The 21,095-nt window shown below is 46.9% G+C and overlaps 1 protein-coding gene across 1 annotated transcript in view; it reads left to right on the top strand.

Annotated features, from left to right (window-relative positions):
- The first annotated feature begins 1,155 nt into the window (after nt 1–1,155).
- Nucleotides 1,156–21,095, top strand: part of EMSY (EMSY transcriptional repressor, BRCA2 interacting) — a 37,131-nt gene continuing 17,191 nt past the window's right edge. Inside the window, 10 exon segments of the mRNA XM_064642808.1 lie at nt 1,156–1,309; nt 2,276–2,384; nt 5,824–5,923; nt 6,406–6,480; nt 8,292–8,467; nt 9,710–9,862; nt 12,654–12,913; nt 17,259–17,526; nt 18,717–18,971; nt 20,519–20,668. Coding sequence (XP_064498878.1) covers nt 2,315–2,384; nt 5,824–5,923; nt 6,406–6,480; nt 8,292–8,467; nt 9,710–9,862; nt 12,654–12,913; nt 17,259–17,526; nt 18,717–18,971; nt 20,519–20,668 — 1,507 coding nt within the window. The 5' untranslated portion in view covers nt 1,156–1,309; nt 2,276–2,314.

Genomic DNA, 21,095 nt, shown 5'->3' with positions numbered 1-21,095 from the left:
ATAATAGAGGGGGGGAAATATCTATTGACTGGCAGCACAAAGCTATCTCCAGTGAAAGCAGCTCGCATATCCGTGTGGATTTAAATGCAAATAGACCCGGGTGACAATCTCCGTGTGACGAGGCTGTGTGTAAAAGGCTCCTCTGGCAAGGTGCCAGTGCCCGAACATTGCCGAGGCTCCCGCTCTGCTCTGAGCCGGGGGGAAAAATGGGATGGGAGGGCGATGAGGAAGAGGGGATTTAGGAGCGGTGCGAGGGCAACAGAACGAAGCTAAAATAGAGATGCTTGTGCCAGGAGGACATCTCGAGTCACTGACCAGCCCGTCGAGATTTAGCGCGCTGTGAGAACAACAGGGAACAGCCAGGGAGAAGGTGTCCATCGGCGAGAGCCGGGGAGCCCGGCCCGGGGCGCCCTGGGGAGGTTTTCCAGCCGTTTCTTGCAGGCGTTTTCACGGACGGGATTTTTTTTAATTTTTTTTTTAATTTTTTTTTTTTTAATACTTCCTCGCTGCAACAAATTTTGTGCGGTCGCGAATCGGGCGCGTTGGTTTCCAGCTGCACCCCGGAGGCAGTTTATTTTCTATTTCTAGTCTGGACTGAGGGCTTTTAAATAGATACCGTTTACTGGGGGTTTTTTTCCGTGGAAATGCGCAGGAAAGCGAGTGCTAATGGCCGTGAGGTGCAGCAGAGGGCCGGCGGCGGGGTCCCGGGGCGCGGAGCCCCCGCAGCGCTGGGAGGGGGCCGGAGGTGCGGGATCTGTTCCCTTTGTTGTTCGCTCGCACGCGGTTCGCCGCAGCCCCGCGCGCCTCCTGCGCCGCTTTTAACTCAGGAAGCTGGAGACGACCAATAGCCGCCCGGGGTTTTGCTCCGGGAGCGGCGGTGGGATGTCAGTCCCTGAAATTTTGGATTCCGGAGCGCGCCGCGCGCCCCGGCCCGCGCAGAGGACACGCGCGGTGTTTTGTCCGCTCCGGATGCCCGTAGCCGCCCGCCGGGGCTATGGCGGGACGGTCGGCGCCGCTTCGTGAGACACCGAGAGAACTACAGCTCCCGGCGTGCTCCGCGCCGCCGCGCACGCGCTCCGCGCCATCTTGGCACCCGCTCTTCCATCTCCTCGCTGTCGCCGGGCGGCGGAGACTACAACTCCCGGCGTGCCCCGCGGCGCGCCCGCATGCGCAGCGCGCCGCTGCGCCATCTTGGCTCGGGGAAGCGCCGCCGCCACCGCCACCAAACAAACCGGAGCGCGGCCCCGGGAACGGGAGCGGAGGGTCCTGCCGCCGCCGCGCCTCCCATGAGCCGGGCACGGCCGGCCAGGTGGGTCCCGCGCCCCGCAGTGCTCCGCCGCGGGGGCACGGGTAGCTGCGCTCCCCCGGACGGCGCGGACCCGTCGCCCCCCCCGAGCCCGGGGCAGCGCCCCGTCCGCGCCCGGCGCGGCAGCAGCGCCCGCTCCCCCCTCCCTGCCTGCTTCCCCCGAGCCCGGCGGGGCACAGCGCCCAGGGGCCGGGGAGGGCGGGCGGGGAGTGCCCGGGAGGCGCCCTGGTGGGAGACCGACCCTCCCTCCCTCCCTCCCTCCCTCCCTCCCTCCCTCCCTCCGTCCGTCCGTCCGTCCGTCCGTCCGTCCGTCCGTCCGTCCTTCCGTCCAGCCCCGCGCTCGGAGCCGCGGCGGCGGCGCCCGGGCTTTTGTTCCCGGTGCCACCACCCCCCTTCCCCCGTGCCGAGCCCCCGGCTCCTCTGTTCCCCTCCGTTCCCTCCGGTGCAGCGGGAGGCGCTCCCGCCCCGCCGCCCCCGGTCCGCGATGCGCCGGGGCCGGGCGGCGCTCCCGCCTTCGGCCGGTCCGTGTTTTCTGCGGGGAAGGGGCTGGCGTTGGTGCGCGGAAAGCGGGGGTTTCACGGCGCTTTTGCCACGCTGCCGTATAATGGGCTGGTGCAGAATGCGTGCCCCGGGGGCAAGGGGAGCGTGCGGGAGAGTTCCCGCAGTAGGTGCTTGTGCACAACGAGGGGGAGGAGGCTGAGCGGCGATCCCGGGAGCGGCGGCGCCCGGCGGGGAAGAGCCTCGAGGAGGAGGCGGGGAACTCGGTAAAAAGGCTCGGGCGATGATCTGAGCGAGAGGGTGTAGGAAGTCCGTACCCTCGGGAGACTGCCGGATTCCTGCGGGCCATCGCAAAGGATGGAGCGAGCGTGTCCGGGAGTCGGGAGCGGGTTGAGAGGAGCCCGCGTTCATCGGCTCGGGAAATCGATACGTTACGGACTTGGGCTCACAGCGTTTCTGTTCCTTTTCCAGCGAGGCTGAGCTGTGTGGGAGCACGGAGGCGAGGGAAGGATGCCTGTGGTGTGGCCAACCCTGCTGGACCTCAGCAGGGATGAGTGCAAGAGGATCCTGCGCAAACTGGGTACAGTAAGATGCAATTTGTGGCTCTGTGTGTTTTGCCCTTCTGAGATTTGCCTGCCTGCTGCTTCCCTGGAATAATACCTCTACAGGCAACTTGCAAGCAGTGTCCTGCATCTTCCACGTGTCATTGGTTTGACAGCCCTGGCTCAAAATGTTAAAGTGAGGTTTGGTAGATACTCTCAGCCCCAGCAAAGTGAATGGAGGGGAGTGGTTTTGGTTTGGTCCAATCTCTCGTGGATGTCCTGGTTGCAGTGTTGCACTGCTGAGGTTTTTTTTGCCACTGTTATCATGCAACAAGATGCTCTGTGAGAGGAGAGTCTTTGGGGTTCTTTTTTGTTTTGTTCCCCACCCCCCCCCCTTTCCCCAGTTCTGTGTTTAGACACCTTTTTGTGCCCAAAAAACATATCATGGAACCCTGGCTTAACTGGCACTGTAGGACTGAGTTCAAGTGTTAAAGTACTACTGTGAAGACTTAAAACAGGGGGGGAAAGAAATGGTGGTGGTCTGTGATCTGCAGTGACACACGTCAGGGCAGGGGGAGAACCATGTCCTGGCTCAGCTGCCACAGCCACAGGAGCTCTTTGCATTGTTTCAACTGCAGCTCAGTGTCTGAGCCCCCTGCCCAAGGCATGGGTACTGGGACGTGGGTTTGTGCTCTGCCCTCGTGGGTCTGTGTGTATGAGGAGAGATGCTTTTGTATTTTGTCGAGTAATAAAAACGTTTGCTCTTTCCTCAAGCATCCTCTTTTGGCTGGCACGGGAGAGAGAATCCTTTGTTAGACCTTTGATCAGATCCAGAATGGTTGGTTTTGAGTTCTTGGGGCTGAGTTTATTTAATTAAGGGGGTTTCTTGCCAGTTAAACGATGTATAATACTGGAAGGGAAGAAGAAAAAGCCTTAGATTTCTTTTGAGGTTTCACTCTGAGGACCATGATGTTGGAGATGATGTCAGGAAGAAAGCTGAGCTCCCTCTGACTTCCTGTGACCATCAAGTGACAGCTTTTCCTGTTCTCATTTTGCTTGAATGCTCAGAGATGATGTGCTGTGTTTCCTAGCTGTGCCAAGGTTCCCACACATTGTGAAGCCATCCACTTGATGTTTTGAGAGCTGAGAGTTTATTTTCCCTCCCTTTGCCCTTTTAATTTCATTCCTTGGGAATGTGGGCTGTGTATTCTGTTGAAAGGGTGGCACAGATGTCGCACTCAGCCCTGCAATAAGATGGGCATCTCTTAAGGTGACAGCCCTGAGCCTCAAGCAAGGCTTCAGAAGTACAAAGACGAGGAGCAAGTGCAGGATGCCAGAGGCTTTGGGCTGGATGTGCACTCCTGAGTTCTGTGACCGGAGCTGTGCTGGCCGGGAGCGCGGAAAAACCCTCCCCCCGAGCTGCCGGCTGTGCTGGCACAGCCCTGCCCTGCAGCTGAGCCAAGCAGGGCTGCAGCTACGCCTCCCTCACTGACATAACCTGGGCCCACAGGAAGGGGAAAAAATTTTTAAAAAAGAATCCCTTTTTTTTTTGTTCTGCTGGCACGAGCCGTGTCCCCACGAGGGGGCCCTGCCAGCGGGGCAGGGCTGAGGCAGAGCAGAGCAGCTCTCCCTGCAGACAGGCTGCAGGGCCCTGACCCTCACATCCAGCAACATCCATCTGCCTCCCAGAGCCCTGCTTTCCCAGCTCTCAGCACAGCATCCCACCGGGCTGACGGTTCAGCAGCAGCGGGGTCACTCCAGCAGGAGTCAAGTAGGTGAGGCTGGGACACATCCCGAGGGGTGTGGTACCTGCTGCTGCTCCTGGTTAGCACTGAGCTGGGTGATGGTGGCACCTCCCGCTGGAAATAATGATATTTCTTTGGGAAACCTGTTTTGGCTGGGTTTTGATGTGTTCTGTGTTGGAAAGAGAGCGCCCCAGTTAGTGATTGCTGCACAGACACAAGCTGGTTAACAGCTCTCTGTAATCTTCACTACCTTCCAAAAGACCAGAATGTGTATTTTTAAAGCTCTAGTGTAGAGGATCTCTATTTATAATGCAGAAGGGAAAAAAAAAAAGTCTATCCTTGCTAAATAATTATATGGTTGTGGCTGAGAATTACTTTAAGTTGTTAACAGAGGAAAATCATTAGTATCTTAAATATTGTAACGTGCTTGTCTAAATAAATGTTGATATTAGTAATAACCATTGCATTAATTAGCAAATGTTTTATAACTGAAGCTTCAAATGCTTCTGTAGGTCACTCAGCATCCCTGTGCAGGCTGCATAGTTAACCAGAGTGACTCTGCTTTGTGTTCTGGCTGCTTAAGCAGGACAGGAGAGCAGGACTTCTTTTCAGCACAATTCCCTGATTTGATTTGTAAATTAGCTCTTTGGAATCCTGCACTGAAAGCTTTTCAGAGCAGCATCAGTCTTTTCTTTTGCAGCAAACTTCAGAGGTGTGAGGTTTTGGCCTGCACCTTTTATTCCTGGTTTTGGTTAGCTGGGATCTGTTGTGGGGTTGGTTTGGGTTGGCTGCTGAAATGGGCGAGTCAAATGAGAGGCATCCAAAAGAATTTGTATTTCTGGTTTAAAGCAGGAGTTTTGATGAACGTTTCCTTGAACTCTGTGAAGCTGAGAATAGCAAGTTACTCTTTGGCCAGTTAGCAGGCTCCATTATTTGCATTAGGTGTATCTTCACCCTGCTCAGCAGGACAAAATTCAGAAGTTTCAGTACCTTTTGCTGCTGTATTTTTTAGAACACCAATGGCATGACATCACAGTTACCTGGAATTACGAATTTCCTGTAAATCAGAGTTGCATTTTTGTGAGTTAGTCTTTGTGATGGCTCTAAGTTTCGGAAGATCTGGATTGTTTCTTTTGAGAGCAGGTTTAATTCAGTGTATTGCATTCTTTTCAGGTGCAAGCAGTTGCACATATCAAGTAAATGGGCATAAAAGATTATGATGATCATATTTAACAAACTGGAGCTGATGTTCTCCATGCTAATTAAGGAAAGGCATTACCAAAAATCAAGTTGCTCTTTTGATAGTGTATTTCTTTTCCAGGCCAAGCTTTGCTATGGAATTTGTAATAATGATACATGTTAAAAGATTTCCTTCTCCTACTCCTAGAGAATTCTGAGCTACTCTCCAAACTGGGGGACGGTTTCTTCAAGCTTTTTGCCTGGACTGTCAGCTCAGAGAGAGCTTGACATATTCACTTGGGTTTATAAACCAGATAATCCTCTGTGATGAGACAGTTGTTTCACAGAAATGCTTCATGCTGCAGAGTAATTGACTGAGAGAGCTCTAACTCATCAATCTCTTTTGAAAAGCGCTGAATAATTGGAAGACATGTTCCTCTTAATGATTTTGAAAATTAATAGAACGCTGTCAGTAATGAGGAAAACAGTGTGTGTCTTTTTTCCCCTGTGCTGTGAGCATTAAACAGAACCACCCTTTGCTCTCTCCCCTCAGAGCTGGAGGCCTATGCAGGTGTCATCAGTGCCTTACGTGCGCAGGGAGACCTCACGAAGGAGAAGAAGGATCTTCTGGGAGAACTCTCCAAAGTGCTTAGGTAACCCTGACCTCTTTAAACCAAGAGCCACGGCCTGTTTGCTTTTCTTTGGTGCTTTGTGGCAGTGTTAGAGGACTGCAGCCAGCTCATGAGTGTGTGCTGGCTTGGGGTTCTGTCGAGGTAGGACTCCAAGGTCTTGGAGCACAAGGTGCCTCAAGAACAAAAGCTGCGTGTTCTGGGTGAATTTTTCTGCCATATCCTTTAAATTTATCGCTCCCGTTAGGAGGTTGGATTCTGGCTGTTTTGCAGGGGTGCCCTGTAAGCAGTAATGTTCTTTTTGTTCCTCGGTAACGTTTTGGAGCAATAATACAGTTCACCCTTTCTCCCCGTGACCGCGAAAGTTAAGTGACAATCTCTTGAACGTAAACGCCCGCTCCCTTTGCTCTCCGAGGCAGATTAATCACAAGTTTAATTTCAGCTGGAGCTTTTAGATAAATGTTCATGTCTCCCCCTGACTGAAATGAATGGCTGGTTTCCCACAGCATTTCCACGGAGCGGCACCGCGCCGAGGTGCGGCGGGCGGTGAATGATGAGCGGCTGACCACCATCGCACACAAGTGAGTCACGGGGCCCTGGGGCCCTGACTGCCACAGGTACCCCTGGGAAAAACCCATTAGGCCTCAGCTGAGTGATGGGACTTTGAAGATCGATGGTGGTTTTAAGAACAGTAGTTAAAACAGTGTGTGGGTGAGAGAATTGCCATGTCAGGTCTGCATCAAGGACTAGAAGCAGTTCTTTAGTACAGTTAGATTTTGGATCTGAGGCTATCCCATGCACTGCACAAGTACAATGTAAGACACAGTCTGGTGGCATGGAAAGCTTTCTGTAAGACAGACCAGAAGAAACAGAGAATGGAGGAAACAGAGAAGTTCCTAAGCAGGATGAACATGTTTGCCTTATTACTCACTTCTCGGTTTGCGTTTGGAAAGGTTATGTTAAGAGGGACTTGGCTACATAGGAAAGACAAAGGGAGGGGGAAGAGGTGAAAGAGATGAGTGGAAAGCAGTGCATCAGCACAGAGGGGAGAAATGGTCAGAGTAGAAAGGACCTCTGAGAGGTGCAGGGGAGCAAGAGAACAAGTAGTTAACTTGTTCTCTTTGAGAGTTACTTAACAATCTTCAAGAAAGGGGAAAAAATAGTGAAAAAGAAGCATGTAGTTGTCAGATCAGAATTCTTTTCTTGAATCGGGTTTTCTTTTTAAGTTAGTAGTTCTGGTCTTAGCATTTTACAGATCATGCATGGTTTGCCCTGAGGTGTTGCACTTCAGTGAGATGTTATAATCCAAAGTGCAGTTGTGAAGTGCTGCTTCTCTTTATCTTTCCTCTGGTAATTCCTTGTGAGTGATGGTTGGTAATACAATATTTGATTTCTATCATTCTTCAACTCATTAGGAAGGCTGACTTTGCTAGCTTTACTATATGGAATGTTTGTACTCTCTATTGTTTGGTTTTAAAATGTATTTTTACATCAGCTCATGAAGCTCCTTCTGTACTGCATGAATATGTATGAAGAATGCTGAAGCATATAGAGATTTAACAACAGAGCAGATCCTGTGTGTTTTACAAACTAATTTGTAGTAGTTTTTGCTGCAACTTGCTTGCAATATTTCATGTGAGAAGTTGTTCTTCAGAATATATTAATATATTAAGTGGGTTGATTTGCTTAAGAACACTACAGCGTTGGAAAACAATTTACCATTTTGGTTTTGCTGATTTGACAAATGACTCGTGTAAAACAGTCATAAACAGAAACACTTCTCCACTTAGGTAAGAACAGCATTTTTAACAAACATTCTAGTTTGTGTGTAAGTACTAAGGCAAGAGCAAGTGGTAGCAGGAGACAGGTTTCTGCTTAGGAAGATGCTCAGGGTGTATTTTAATAATTTCATGTTCTGTCACCTTGTTTGGGACTACTTTGATAAGTCTTGAACTCTCCTGTTCAGCCCAAACAAGATTAGCATTAGAAGCTGAGGGCTTTTCCCTGTAACACAGTCCATTTCAGGAGTCTTTTATGAAATCTGTTGGGTTTCTAGGTATTCTATCCAGAAGTAGAGGGTACCAACTCTGCCTGAATAGTAGCAAACCTAATAAGGGAGTTTGAGCGTGATGCCCACACACTTCTGAGCCCTGTAAAACAAAACAGTAAGAGAAGAATCACCTCTTCAATTTAATGTGGGAGGTTTTCTGTGTCAACTGAGAGAGGTGAGGGCCCTCATGAAACAAAGGAAGTTGAACGTTAGTGCTGGAGTATGTCCTGAACTGCCTTTTAGACTTTCACCGTTGGGGAGAGGGGTAAAAAGGAACTTAAATAAGAATCCTGAGCATTCAGAAACTGGGCAGAGACTTACAGGCTGTGCCTTTCTGTTCAGCATGTCCGGCCCCAACAGCTCCTCGGAGTGGTCCATCGAGGGCCGTCGCCTGGTGCCGCTGATGCCGCGGCTGGTGCCGCAGACGGCCTTCACCGTCACCGCCAACGCCGTGGCCAACGCCGCCGTGCAGCACAACTCCTCCCTGCCCCTGCCCGCAGACACCGGCAGCAAGGAAGGTGAGGGGCACAGGGGGCCCTGCTGCCACCCGGGGCAGCGTGGAAATAACGTCGCGGCAGAAATCGCTGTGAGAAATCAAAGGTGGTATTGCAAGGCCGGGTTGGACGGGGCTTGGAGCAACCTGGGCTGGTGGAAGGTGTCCCAGGCTGTCCCTGGATGAGCCTTATTAAAGTTCCTTCCAGCCCAAACCCTTCTGATTCTATGGTTCTATGGAAAAAAAAAAAAAAATCCCGAATCTTTCTTATTAAACGTTATTCACAGAAAATATAAAAAAACCCTTTTTTTTAAAGATACCTTTCCAGTATTCTGCAGCATAAATCTGGCAGCTTTGTGTTGGTGAGCACACTGGCAACTGAGACAAAAAAATCCCAGTTTGTCAGGAAATGAGGGGAACATTCACCGATTAACTTCTTCAGCTCTGTAAGCTTTAAAAACTTGTACCAGTGGCTTAAGATTTGGTAGAGTTCTGTGAGTGATCAAAAGCACTTCAGAACACTTTGTTTTAAGAATGTAAGTAGATTTTGGTGGAAGTCAAGAAAAGGTTGGTTTGGTTTTTTGTTTGTTTGTTTGGTTGTTTTTTTTTTCAGATCAGACATACTAAGGTAACACTTTAAAAGGTTGTTTTCTGCTTTCCCTATGCCTTTGAAATATGGTGGTACACATTCCAGCTGGCTTGGCTGAACAGGCTTGGATTGTGCTTTATGCAACTGGAACATGTGTAACACTTCTTGGAAACAGGCTGTTTCATCCTGCTTTTGTGAGATACTGGATCACTGTATTAGTACATATAAGCAATGGTTTAAAAAAGCTCATTAGCAAAATCAGTCTTCCTTACCAAAGGAATATTTTGGTTGTTTCAGCTGGTGTACTGCTGGGGAGAGGCAACAGCACTTTTCTATCAGTTACAAGTCTAGACATGGTTGTTTACAGAAAAGCAGAAAGACCAAAGCATTGAATTAATGCTAAAATAAAAAAGAACAAATTATGAAGTAAAACATCGGATTAATACCAAAAAAGCTCACGTTGGCAGCACAGATTTCTGGGGGTGGGAGGAGGAGGGAGGTTAGATTTCTGTGTTGTCTTTGAAGGCCATGAGCTCCGTGGCCATGCGTTCCACAGTGCCAGGATTGCAGAGGCAGGAATGGGGGTAATGCCCCAGTGAGTCTCTGGCTTCCATTCCAGTTGTTACCACAGCGACAGAATAATGGGATTATATGGAAGGTGTCTTTTCTCCTCTTCAGTGGAGGTTTGCTATCCCTACACAAGTACCACTCCAACCCCAACATCCCCCCCAGTCCCAAGTGGCAGTGTAGCAGCAGTGAAGTCCCCCAGGCCCGCCAGCCCAGCCCCCAGTGTAGTCGTCTTGCCAAGTGGAAGTGCTGTGTGTGTCCAAAGTAAGTGATCCCAGCACCTGCTGCACCAGAGGGAAGGAAAGGGACAGTCTGGGGGCTGGAGCACAGGCTGAGTTAAACACTCAGACCCTGGGCAAGTCACTGAAGGCCTCTGTGCCTTCGTTTAGGTCAAAGAATGAATTTATCGCTTCCCTTTTCCCGAGAAATTGTGTTCGGGATGAATCTGCTGGCAGCAGAATGCTGCAGGGAGCAGTGATGCTGCAAGGACAACAAGAGGGGAAGAGATTTCGAAAATAAAATATAGAAATTGCTGTGTATCAGTGGATTTCTAATCCATCTTGTTGAGAACTTGTCTTTAAGGTGGCTCTGCGGGTTGCTTCTGCAGAGGACTTCCCTCTTCACTCTGCTTAAATAATGCATAGTATTCACTTACTTGAGTTAGGAAAGGTCCCTCCTTTCCACTTTCACAGTTGACACAGACCTTATTTTTTTTTTTAGGATGCAATTTGGCAGGCATTTATGTGCTTACATATTGACTATGTCTGGCCATTTTGTGATTGATTTGGAAGTCAGTCTTAGTGAGACTTGCCTTCCTGGGCAGCTGTGAAGGCTTCATATGAATTCCAACCAGATTCCCATCTTCATGTATTTAAATTTGGAAATAGAAACAGTCTTTTTTTTGTGTCGTGTGTGTCCCCTTCTTTGTTTGGCTAATAAATCAGCTAGTTTTAAAAGCAGAGTGCAGCCTCATGTGTGTGCCCTCAGTGTACATAGTTTATTTTACTAATAATTAAAATGTTTCCTTTAGTCCTTATTTGGTATCTGTCAAAATGACAAAGAAAGATTAACAGCGAAGGTTATAAGTGGTATTTTTATGCTTGCTGTGGTTATCTTTAATATTTTTTAAATTATTTCAGTCTTTCTGCTCTAGGTGTGCATTTGTATGAGCTGCTAGCCAGTCAGAAATGTCACACTGTACTTAAATATAATGTTACCTGCACACCACCATCCTTAGTGGCTGTGTCAGCCCGGGGAACCCATTGCATTAAGGTTCTTCTGATTTATGCACTAATCACTTGGCTTCAGTTTAAAGATTCAGGGGAGAATGTTCTTAACATCTTAAAAATTTAATGTAGACCTCTATTGAATTATTACATGGTAATGAGTATCAAACCAGTCTAGACACATGATAGAGGGTTGATCATCTTTATTCTGCCTGTCCCTAGATTTCATTTTTCCCCCACCTTGTGTGCTTCATTTTGTTGTTTTGTTTTTAAGAAATCACGTGTCTGTCAGAGTGTGTTACATCAGTCCCATTAGTTTTCACAAAGCTGCTCAGGAGCAAATCTGGGAGGTGTGAGTTGTAGTCCTGCCTTTGGCACTGGTGTGTGGGGTGCCCTCTCCCCAGCCAGAGCCTCACTGAGCCATTAACCCCTCCCTGCCTCTGCTTCCTCACCTGTCAGGGGGGACTTACAGTGGACCTGGGTTACCTCTGAGCTGAATGCCTGTGCTTGACCTCGTACAAATGCAATTCCTAACGTGACAGGAAAGGAAAAACGTTCCTGCAGAACCCCAGCAGTGAAAACAGGGGATGAAATGAGCTGTGCCTAACATAAAATAGTGCTCTGCTAGTTTAATCTTACTTTCTTACTTCTTGGTTGGTTGGTTGTTGGGTTGTTTTGGGGTTTTTTTGTGGCTGAGGACCACAAATAAATAGTTCTCTCTTCTGTATTTCTTGATGCCCCAGCAAAATAACAGCTGTGTCCTAACATTCCAGCTGCTTGTGGACTTTGGATTCAAATGGATTCTGAGGTTCTGAAACTCCTGCACGTGTTCAGTGTGATTAGTGCACTCACAGTTATAAGTTTGCATAGTGCACCCACTATGTGAGTAATACTTAAAAGCCTGTCCATGATAAGCCCTGCAGTCATGTACCCAAACCTCTCCTGTGTGGAGGGAGATCACTGCCTTCAATGCTACCCACTAGCTGTAAGAATTTGGTTATTAAATTGTGTCTTTCTGTAATCTAGACCAACTTATGAACCTCTTGCCTACTTTGGAAAGTCTCGTTTGGGTTTAAGATCCATTAATCACGCTTTTATCCTTTACTGAGCTGAATATTGCAGCAGGTTTTTTTTTATATGTGTGCAGTAGATGCTCGTGAGGCAGAAGGAACTCTTTTGAGCCTGGGCTTGGTTTGTTTTTCATGACTGTGTTTTATATCCGTTTTATATCTGTTGCTTAAAATGCACCGAAGAAGGGAAAAGCTGATAAAGTGAGGTTAAATCCTCATAGTTAAACTGAAAAAAGGATCTCAAGGTGCTGTATTGAGGTGGAAGGGAGAAGGGTACTGTAGGGATAAGCATGGCATGGAAGTAGGTGCAAAGGCTGAAATCAAGAAGACTGTGGGAGGATAAACTTTGCAGTTGCTGCAAACAAAACCACGACCAATGCAGTGAGAAGTTTTAAATTGAAATGTGCACGGCATTGTGCCAGCCCTAACCCCTCATCAGTCAAACTTCTGGAGGCAGAATGAAATCCCTGTGCTGGCTCTTGTGTTCTTTGAATATGTCAACCTGAGTGAAGTAACCCAGTAACTGAGCAGCTGGGGTTTTTGGGAGGGTTTGCCTCTGGTTCCTGGCACTGTGAGCGTGGTCTGTGCCAAGGGCTAAGAGCATCTGAGGTGTGATCCAGCTTGGTTGTGACCGTGAGGTGTAATTTACCCTCTGTTCCTTTTTACCTTACTTGCAAGAGGGTGTCAGACTCCAGGAGTGTGTAGTGTTTTGGGAAGCCCTGGGAGCAGTGTGATTGAGCAGAAGTGTTTCTTTTCCAGGTGTCAGCTGCTCGGACGACGATGAAAAGCCCCGCAAAAGGCGGCGAACGAATTCCTCCAGCTCTTCCCCCGTGCTCCTGAAAGAAGTCCCCAAGGCAGTGACTCCTGTCACTAAAACTATCACAGTGCCTGTAAGTGGCAGCCCCAAAATGAGTAACATAATGCAGAGCATTGCCAACTCCCTGCCACCACACATGTCGCCTGTGAAAATAACCTTCACGAAGCCCTCGACGCAGACGACAAACACCACAACACAGAAGGTATGTGGGGGGAGCTGCCAAATGTTCCTCTGTTCTGCTTCTGTCAATGAGTAAGATGTGATGTTTGACTCTTCCTTTCTGTGAACTGTCTGGCTGGTTTTTAAGGATTGCCCTTGGGGTAAGGTAATCCCTGGTTAAACCGAAGCGAGAGAAAAGCGAGCTCTTGTGTGCCTTTAGTTCAGCTGTGTGTGAAAGGACCTGGATTGACAGCCGTGGAGACTGAAGCCCTCTTTTTATCCACAGAACAGGTACAGCACAGGCAGCGGGAGTGCAAGCTTCCCCCAGACTGCCCCAGCCATGTGCCTCAACCCTGACCTGAAGGGACCACTTCTAGGGATGAGAGGGGATTCAGTCTCCATGCTCATTCAATTCTTGGCCTCTCTGGTGAGACTGCCAGCAAGGTTGCCAGTTAGTACCCTTTGTGGTGTTGGGTTTTGTGATATGGACACTAGTCCACTGAGAACTGGATCACATAGGCCACTGAACAGCCTTCAGATGGTAACAACTGTTGGTCAAAGGTAATCTTTCTTATTTCTATTTTCCTTATTTATAATTATTCTTTGCAGTAGTAGAATTCCAGGAGAGATGGCATGGGCTTTCCCTTGCCAAGCTTTTTATCTAGAGGCTAGTTTCCTTGGCTCTATAAAGCATATCCTTGGAGCTGATCAAAGACTGGGGGGCTTTATTTTCCTTTCAGTACTAGTGTGCCATTTCTCATTCTGCATTAACAGTGGTCAAAATCAGTTGCATTATTTCAGCTGAGTATGCCCAGCTTCCCCCACGGTGCAGTGTGTGGGAAAGGTTTTCCCTGTTGAAGTTGTGTACTAGACTCAGATTTTTACGTGCCTAATCTATGGCATGACTGCTTTCCCATGCTTTAGGAAGCATTTCAGATGTGTCTGTTTTTCTGTTCTTAAGATGTAAAAAAAAAAAGATGAATGGCTCAGACCAAGTTCGTTCTTGGCACAGTTATTAATTAAGGCAGACTTCAGGGAGGGGGTTGTCTCTGTGGAGTTAATTTGGCCTCAATGCTGACAGACTGATGGTAGGCTGGCCACTAACAAGCATTTTTTTCCGACTGTGAGAGACTGACTGTTGAGCTCAAACCTTCACATGGTGTTTGTTCTGTTAGTCTTAATTGTTTTATGACTCTCTTTGGATTAGCAGGTTCCCATGTCCCGATTTTTGGAAACTTTAAAACCAAGTAAGATTAACTGAAGCAGTGTGCAATAAAGATCTTGCTGTCTCTGCCCTTTTCCCACTCCAGGGCTCTTCGATGCTTTCATTTGATTCACTGTTCTATGAGTGTCCTTAATCAAATTTCACAGAAATCCACGAGTGAGCATAAACCACCCAGTAAATGTCCTGCCTTGAGTGCAGCAAATCCACAGCTGCTACAGGGCTTAGCCACCCGTCCTGCTGCTTGTTAGGCTCATCTTCTGTGCACAAACAATTGTTTTGCCTTAAGTGTCTGTAGGGTTGGATTAAGTATGGGTGTTATATATCATGGTAATTAAAGACAGAGAGTATTAAATCTCCAAAAGAATGGACTGTTGGTGTTTGCTGCAGTCGTGCCTCTGCCTGTTCTGACATGGGAATTTTAGGGATTGCTGTGCACAGTACTATCTGACTCCTACTAATCTGCAGTGACAGGAAACTCAGTGCTGGTTTGGTGAGGCAGCCAGGGCAGAGTTTGTATCTGAACTTGTCACACTGCCCTCTTTTGTTGGATTTAGATGTGCCAAAACATGTCACTGGATCGTTTCGGTGGGAGAAGTCCCCTTCCCTAGTTTTCAGTGGAATGTCAGACTTGTTCCCTCAAATCCAGCAGCACATTTACAAGCTCACTGTGAGCTCTTGGATATGAATGAAGGTCTCTCCATGGCAGCTTTTTGAATTGCTTTGACATTTTAGTAGGGTGAAGGCAGATTTGTGGTAACAACTAATAATGTCACAGCTCTGGTTCCTGGATTGTCTGATAATAAAGTCCCCTGTCTAGGACACAGAAGGAATCCAGTTAGTGAAGTTCCTGGCAGTCAGAGCCTTTATTTTTCAGGAACTGGGTTTGGATGTCTGTCAAAATGGAGCTGACAGGACTAATTTCAGTGTATGTTGGGAATTAGTTTTTACTGTAACAATTACAGTCAACAACAAAAAAGCCAACTTGATTTTTTGTGTGTGTGTATGTTTAAAGCCAAGCAGTCTCTGTAAAACATGTCATGCAGTTTTGGTAACCAAGAGAGATTCTTTTGATCCTTTCAACATATACGTGAGAAAATAGTATTTCAGAAGTGTGAAAGTTGTGATTTGAGCTTTTACATTTTTAACCAAATTTTGTTTTCTGGATGCACTTCACACATGAAGTTCACTGAACTTTGTTCTGCTGTGTTAATTTTGAAAGGTGAAATGGCACAGAGAGACCCAAAGCTGCTTAGTCATGGCACAGCAGTCACTGCTGAGCTGCAGTGCTTTACAGGCCCTACTCCTTGCATGATTAAATCATGTGTTTTTAAGTGATAGTCTTGGACTGGTGGTTTTTCTCTGTCCCTGAAGGAAGAAAATGGTCTTCAGGACTTTGATTGTGCCCAGATTCATTCTATGTGTCTGTACTTAGGAGAGATGCTGAACTTGCCCTGTTGCACTGTGGTTTATGTTCACACTAACCTGCCTTTTGACACCTGTATTCCTGAGTTAGTTACCCTGGGTGGAATGGAGCTGACCCTGAGTCAGACACTTGGGAGGTGTTTCTGGTGTTAACTGACAGTGTAGGGAACAGGTAAAGCTCCAGAGCCACATTTTCCCCTGCAGTTCTCCCACCAGAACCAAGCTGTGCCACGTTCAGCTCCTCTGCACAGTTGTGGCCTAAGAGCAGTTTGAGAAGGGGGTTTTAATTAAATCCAGGTTGGGCAGAAGGCGAGGTTAAGACTGAGGCAAAGAAATGTTCTCCCTGGAAGGTGCAGGGAGAACTGCTCAGGTGTGGGCAGCCTGCTCCAGGGGTCAGGGAGGTTTTGGGTTTCCTCAAATCAGGACGTGAAAGGCTGAGCTAAGGAGCAGAGACCATAAAACTGAGGCCTGGGGCAAAAGGAGAGGCAGAGGCAGCCATAGCCACGGTGGGGAAATTTGCTGCTCTTACTCCATCCACGTGGTTATTGCCCTTTATTTTTGTCCTCCATTTTTCTTTAAACAAATTTTAAACTGCTCAGTCTTTTGCTTAAGTGTGTTTTTGGTGCCATTATCATGTTATTTCTTTATCAGGCGAGGTTTCAGTAGTCCCTGGGTAGCAGTGTAAGGCTTTGTGTGCAAGCTGACCCAGGTTTCTTTCCTCCTCCTGTACTGTTTTGTTCTGTCTGCTCTTGTTACATGGAATCATTAATAAGTTGATATTTTAATAAACTAAATTTTTATTGGAACAATTGCATTATTAAAATAATTTCTCAATACTCTTGCATGGTAAACTGAAGATATGTTGTATTTCTGTGCTTTTTTTCTATTTTAACTGTGTAAGTACAAGAAGGTACATATAAGTAGAATAAAAGTTTTCTTTATGTAAACTGTCCCCATAGTCAATAATAAATAATAATAAAGGCTTAGTTTTCTAGGTCAGCTGCTTAAGGACAGACCTCTTCCAATCTTGTCGTGAATTCTCTGGTTTTCTATGGCAGATCAGATTCATAGAGTTGTAATTGTAACTTGCATTAGGATTATGTTTATTCTCTTCAAACAAATCGTTTTCAGGCATATAAGGAAGAATTTCTAGTTCCTGAGAGCACTAATTAGAGCAGAAAATGTTTCAAACCTCAACCATTTTTCTTGCACTGATGAAATATTGTTTACAGCCTTGTGGGTCAAAAATATTTCCCATTACTGGCTCAGCAAGTGCTTGTTAATTGTTAAAGAGAGAAACCTCATCACCTATTCTCTCTCATTGCCATTTCTTGCTATTTGTGCAAGGTTTGGGAGAATGGTGCTTAAATCTTGCTGAACCTCCATTCAGTTCCATTGAAAATGGGCTTCAGGCTTCCTGGCTCAGTATAATGAAGTCAAGCAGTTCGTTTCTGTCTGTTTGCCTTCAGACATGAGATAATGCTCTTTTAATTGCACAGTAATGGCTTTCCTTAAAAAAAAAAACCTTCTAATTTTGAGGAAATGTTTACCACCACTTCTTTAAAATAATTGAAACTTTCTGTTGCCAGCAAATGTGATTATGACACTCTTAAATGCTCTTAATAATCACGTATCTCTAAAACTAAATACACAGGCAGGCCCGTAACTGCAATTTTATGCTCCCGAACGCGTGCGAAGGACAAATGAACTTCCTGTTGTTCTTCTTTCTTTCTTCTTTCAGGTGATAATAGTAACCACCTCTCCAAGCTCAACTTTCGTGCCCAACATCCTGTCCAAGTCCCACAACTATGCAGCAGTCACCAAGCTGGTCCCCACGTCGGTGATCGCCTCGACGACGCAGAAGCCGCCGGTGGTGATCACGGCGGCCCAGCCCTCGGTGGGCAGCAGCAGCAGCAGCTGCCCCGCTGCCCCCTGCACTGCCAGCACCATTGCTGTCACTGCTGTCGTGTCCTCCACGCCCTCCGTGGTCATGTCCACCGTGGCACAAGGTATGGCCCTGACCCTGCCCTTCCAGGGGGTCTTATCCGAGGGGTTGGGCTTTGGAGAATGACGCTTCGGGCAGTGTCACTTGGGGTGTGATGGGTGAAGCACAGGAGGTGAGGGAGGAGTCTGCTGATGGAACTAAGCCAAGAGACTCCACAGAAGTTCTTGCTGAACTCTTTTTCCTCTTTACTTGGACAGTTAAGTGTGCAGATCCTCTTTTCAGGGAGGATGTGGTGGGGCGGTGTGACGTAGTTTCTGATCATTAAAACGCTGTAGCCTCCAAATGACTGGCTTTGAGAACTCCACCTGCTGCATGGAAGTGGATGTTTCCAATATTTGAAGGTGATTGCTTCTCTTAAAAGCCTGGTTTACAAAAACATGCAAAGTTAACATCAAAGAAACACAACTTCAGTTTAACACGCCCAGATGACAATTTTGAGAGGTAGAGAAGCGTTTCCATCTCGTTATCTGTGTATTTTATCAGCATGTCAGTTCTAAAGTCCTTTATAATTAAGGCCTGAGTGGGCCTGATTAAAATTTCCAGGTTTCTGATTTCAAGTTGCAGCTGTGTGTGCCAGCTGGACTGTTCAGCTTCACAGCCACCAGCTAACCTTTGAAAGGGAAGCTGGGAGTGAATGAAGGGATCTTAATGAGCAACACTTAAAAAACCCCCACCTGACAGTGACAAGTGTCACATCACAGTTTTTCCTGGCTCGTGTTTTCCATTCTTGTTCCACACTACAAAACTGGGTAACCACATCAAGGCTGAGGAGGTATTTTCCTTCCATATTGCTTCTATTAATATAATCAGATGCTAATCCACAGAGCAGAAGGGCTTACAGCAGACTGTTGAAACCACTGGTTTTTAGTTGGGTTTGCTTGTGGAAGAGACTTTAATTCTAAAATACAGTAGGTGGAGAATCTCTGTGACAGTTTTTGTCCAGCCGTCAGTGTCACTGCAGAAGATGCTGGTGAAACATTTTGGGACATAAACTGATAATCCCTCCCAATGTAAAGAAAGTTAAACTCCCTTGCCTTCTGACAGAGCAGTTGTGCTATGTGGGACTTTGTTCCCTCACAGCTCCCCATGCCTTTTCCAGCAGCAGAGCCGGTTGGAATGCACAGTTGTTTTGGGAATGGCAGTGCCTGTCTCTGGGGATGCACTGCTCACTCTGCCCCATTTGCTCTCCCGCAGGTGTGTCCACATCAGCCATCAAGGTGGCCTCCACCAGGCTGCCCTCCCCGAAGGCCCTGGTGGGCAGCCCCTCGCAGCTCCTGGCGCAGTTCCCCAAGCAGCACCAGCAGGCTCCCAAGCAGCAGCTGCACCAGGTCCCGCCGGCCCAGCAGCAGCAGCAGCAGCTGGTGCCCTCCTCGGGGGCCCAGCAGCAGCCCCAGCAGGCCCAGCTGCCCCCTGGCATCAAGCCCACCATTCAGATCAAGCAGGAATCAGGTAGTGGGGGCTGCTCTGGGGTCGTGTTGGTGAGCTGTGTCCCCTGCCCACGCTGTGCACGGGGAGCTGGATGATCTGAGCGCAGCGCTGGGCTCTGACCTCGGCAGGAGGAGATGTTTGCATGTTCATTAAAGAATTCGGTTCTTTCGTTCTTCTTGTTTGGTTCAGGTGTTACAGACCATGTTTTATCTCTAGAGGTTGAGAGGTATGTAAATGGCTTCAAAAGTAATGTGATTGGCAGCCTGGAAGAGACCAGTTTTCTGAAGATCCAGGAGTTGTTCAACTGTATCAACTGGAAAAAGAAGTTAATCCATGTTTTAATTCTTTTCTTTGGTCCAGAAATCAAACCCTACTTTTGAGGTACTTGTCAAAACAAATACAATTAGATCTGGAGGTTGGACTGGATCCTTTTTGTAACACTGATTCATTCAGCTGACTTTGGGCAAGTCATGTAATCTTTCTTCCTTGGCTTTTCTCTGCAGTAGCATACAGTTCTTATCTCAGTAAGAAGTAATGCTTGCAAAGTTACCCACTTCTAAAGGAAGAAATGCTATAAAAGTGCAAAGTATTTTTATATATATATATTAACATAAAATTAGTATTTTGTATTAATCATGTCAGTAAAATTACCATTTTATAGTCATACTGTTTAGATCAAAGAATTAATATAGACCATAGAACGAAAAAATAAACAGAGCTACTTCTGTCCTTTGATAAAACTTCCTTAAGGATTCTAGGACCATTGCTTGAGGAAAAAATAGCTGCTAATGAAGGCAGATAAAAGGCTTCCATCCTCCCATCACTGAACAATATTTGATCAATAAGAGCTTCACTCCTTGTCTTCTCCCGTGGGTTTAGGCTCAATGTGGTTTTTAGTTAAAAGTTTCTTTAGAAATACCATTTTTTAAGCCCAGTTCCTTTTGACTTCAAGGTAACCAATAAATCAAGAGGAAAGAGAACAGTTTACTTAAAATAACCTTCCCTAGCCAGTGTCACAGTTGCTTCCTTACAGTCACTAATGCTCCTTGTGCAAAAGGCTTTTTTTTAATTTGTTCAGGGTGGTGAAGTTTGTCTAGACTAATTAAGACCCATTAGGATTTACAGACTAAATTGTTGAAGAATGACTTCACTTTGAGATGGTTCATTATATATGAACCAATTCAGTCTTGATTGTAACCTGCTGGCTCCTGGGAAACATTCTTCTTTTTGAATCGTGGACCAGGAAAAGTTTAAAAATTACATCAAACAAAGCAATGATGGTATGGAATCCTATGCCTCAGTGGGAGTAGCTAGGAATTGAAACAGGCACTTGAAAGGCAAAGATGATGGCTGCCTTGGTATTTGCAAAGCAAACAAAAAACCCCCAAACCCAAGCAAAGAAAACCCAGCCCCCAAAAATGAAATCATTTTTTTTCAGGATCAAGAATACATGGGCTCAGAACTGAAGCCTTGTGGGGCTACTTGCCCTCTGGGCCTTGGTCTGAGAAAGCATTTCAGAGAGTAACTTATCGTGCCTGTATTTTAACAGTGACTTTCTCCTTTCCTAGGTGTTAAAATAATCACTCAACAGGTGCAGCCCAGTAAAATCCTTCCCAAACCAGTTACAGCGACCTTGCCCAGCAGTAGCAATTCACCCATTATGGTGGTTAGCAGTAATGGGACTATCATGACAACTAAACTGGGCACTACTCCCACTGGTAAGTTCTGGCTCTGAGAAGGGAAGGGAGGGTAAACCCAGACATCCAGGTGACCAGGCATGGCTCAGTAGGGTTAAAAACCCCCACTTCTCTCTCCTGAGCAGGAAGCACAACAGCACATTCACACTCCTGCTGTTATTTATTCTACGTCAGGATTTGTGCACTGAGGGCTCTTTTACTCTTCTTGTGATCTTTGAATTGCCACACAAAAATATCATTGTTCCTTCCCCACTGGGGTTTTTTAAAGGAAGTTTTCTTTCAGCTTCTGCAGATACTTTGCACTTCTGTAGCACGTTATATTACAAAATTTACATTGATTTAACTCCAGCAGACAGGTCAGCATCATTCCTGTTTTACATATATGGGCTTTAAAAGACAGGTGACTTGCTCATAGTCCTGCAGTGAATTTATGGAAAGGCCAGTAAAT

This window comes from Pseudopipra pipra, chromosome 2, assembly GCF_036250125.1.
Source record: "Pseudopipra pipra isolate bDixPip1 chromosome 2, bDixPip1.hap1, whole genome shotgun sequence".
NCBI lineage: Eukaryota > Metazoa > Chordata > Aves > Passeriformes > Pipridae > Pseudopipra > Pseudopipra pipra.
This window is presented reverse-complemented; position numbering and strand designations above follow the sequence as displayed.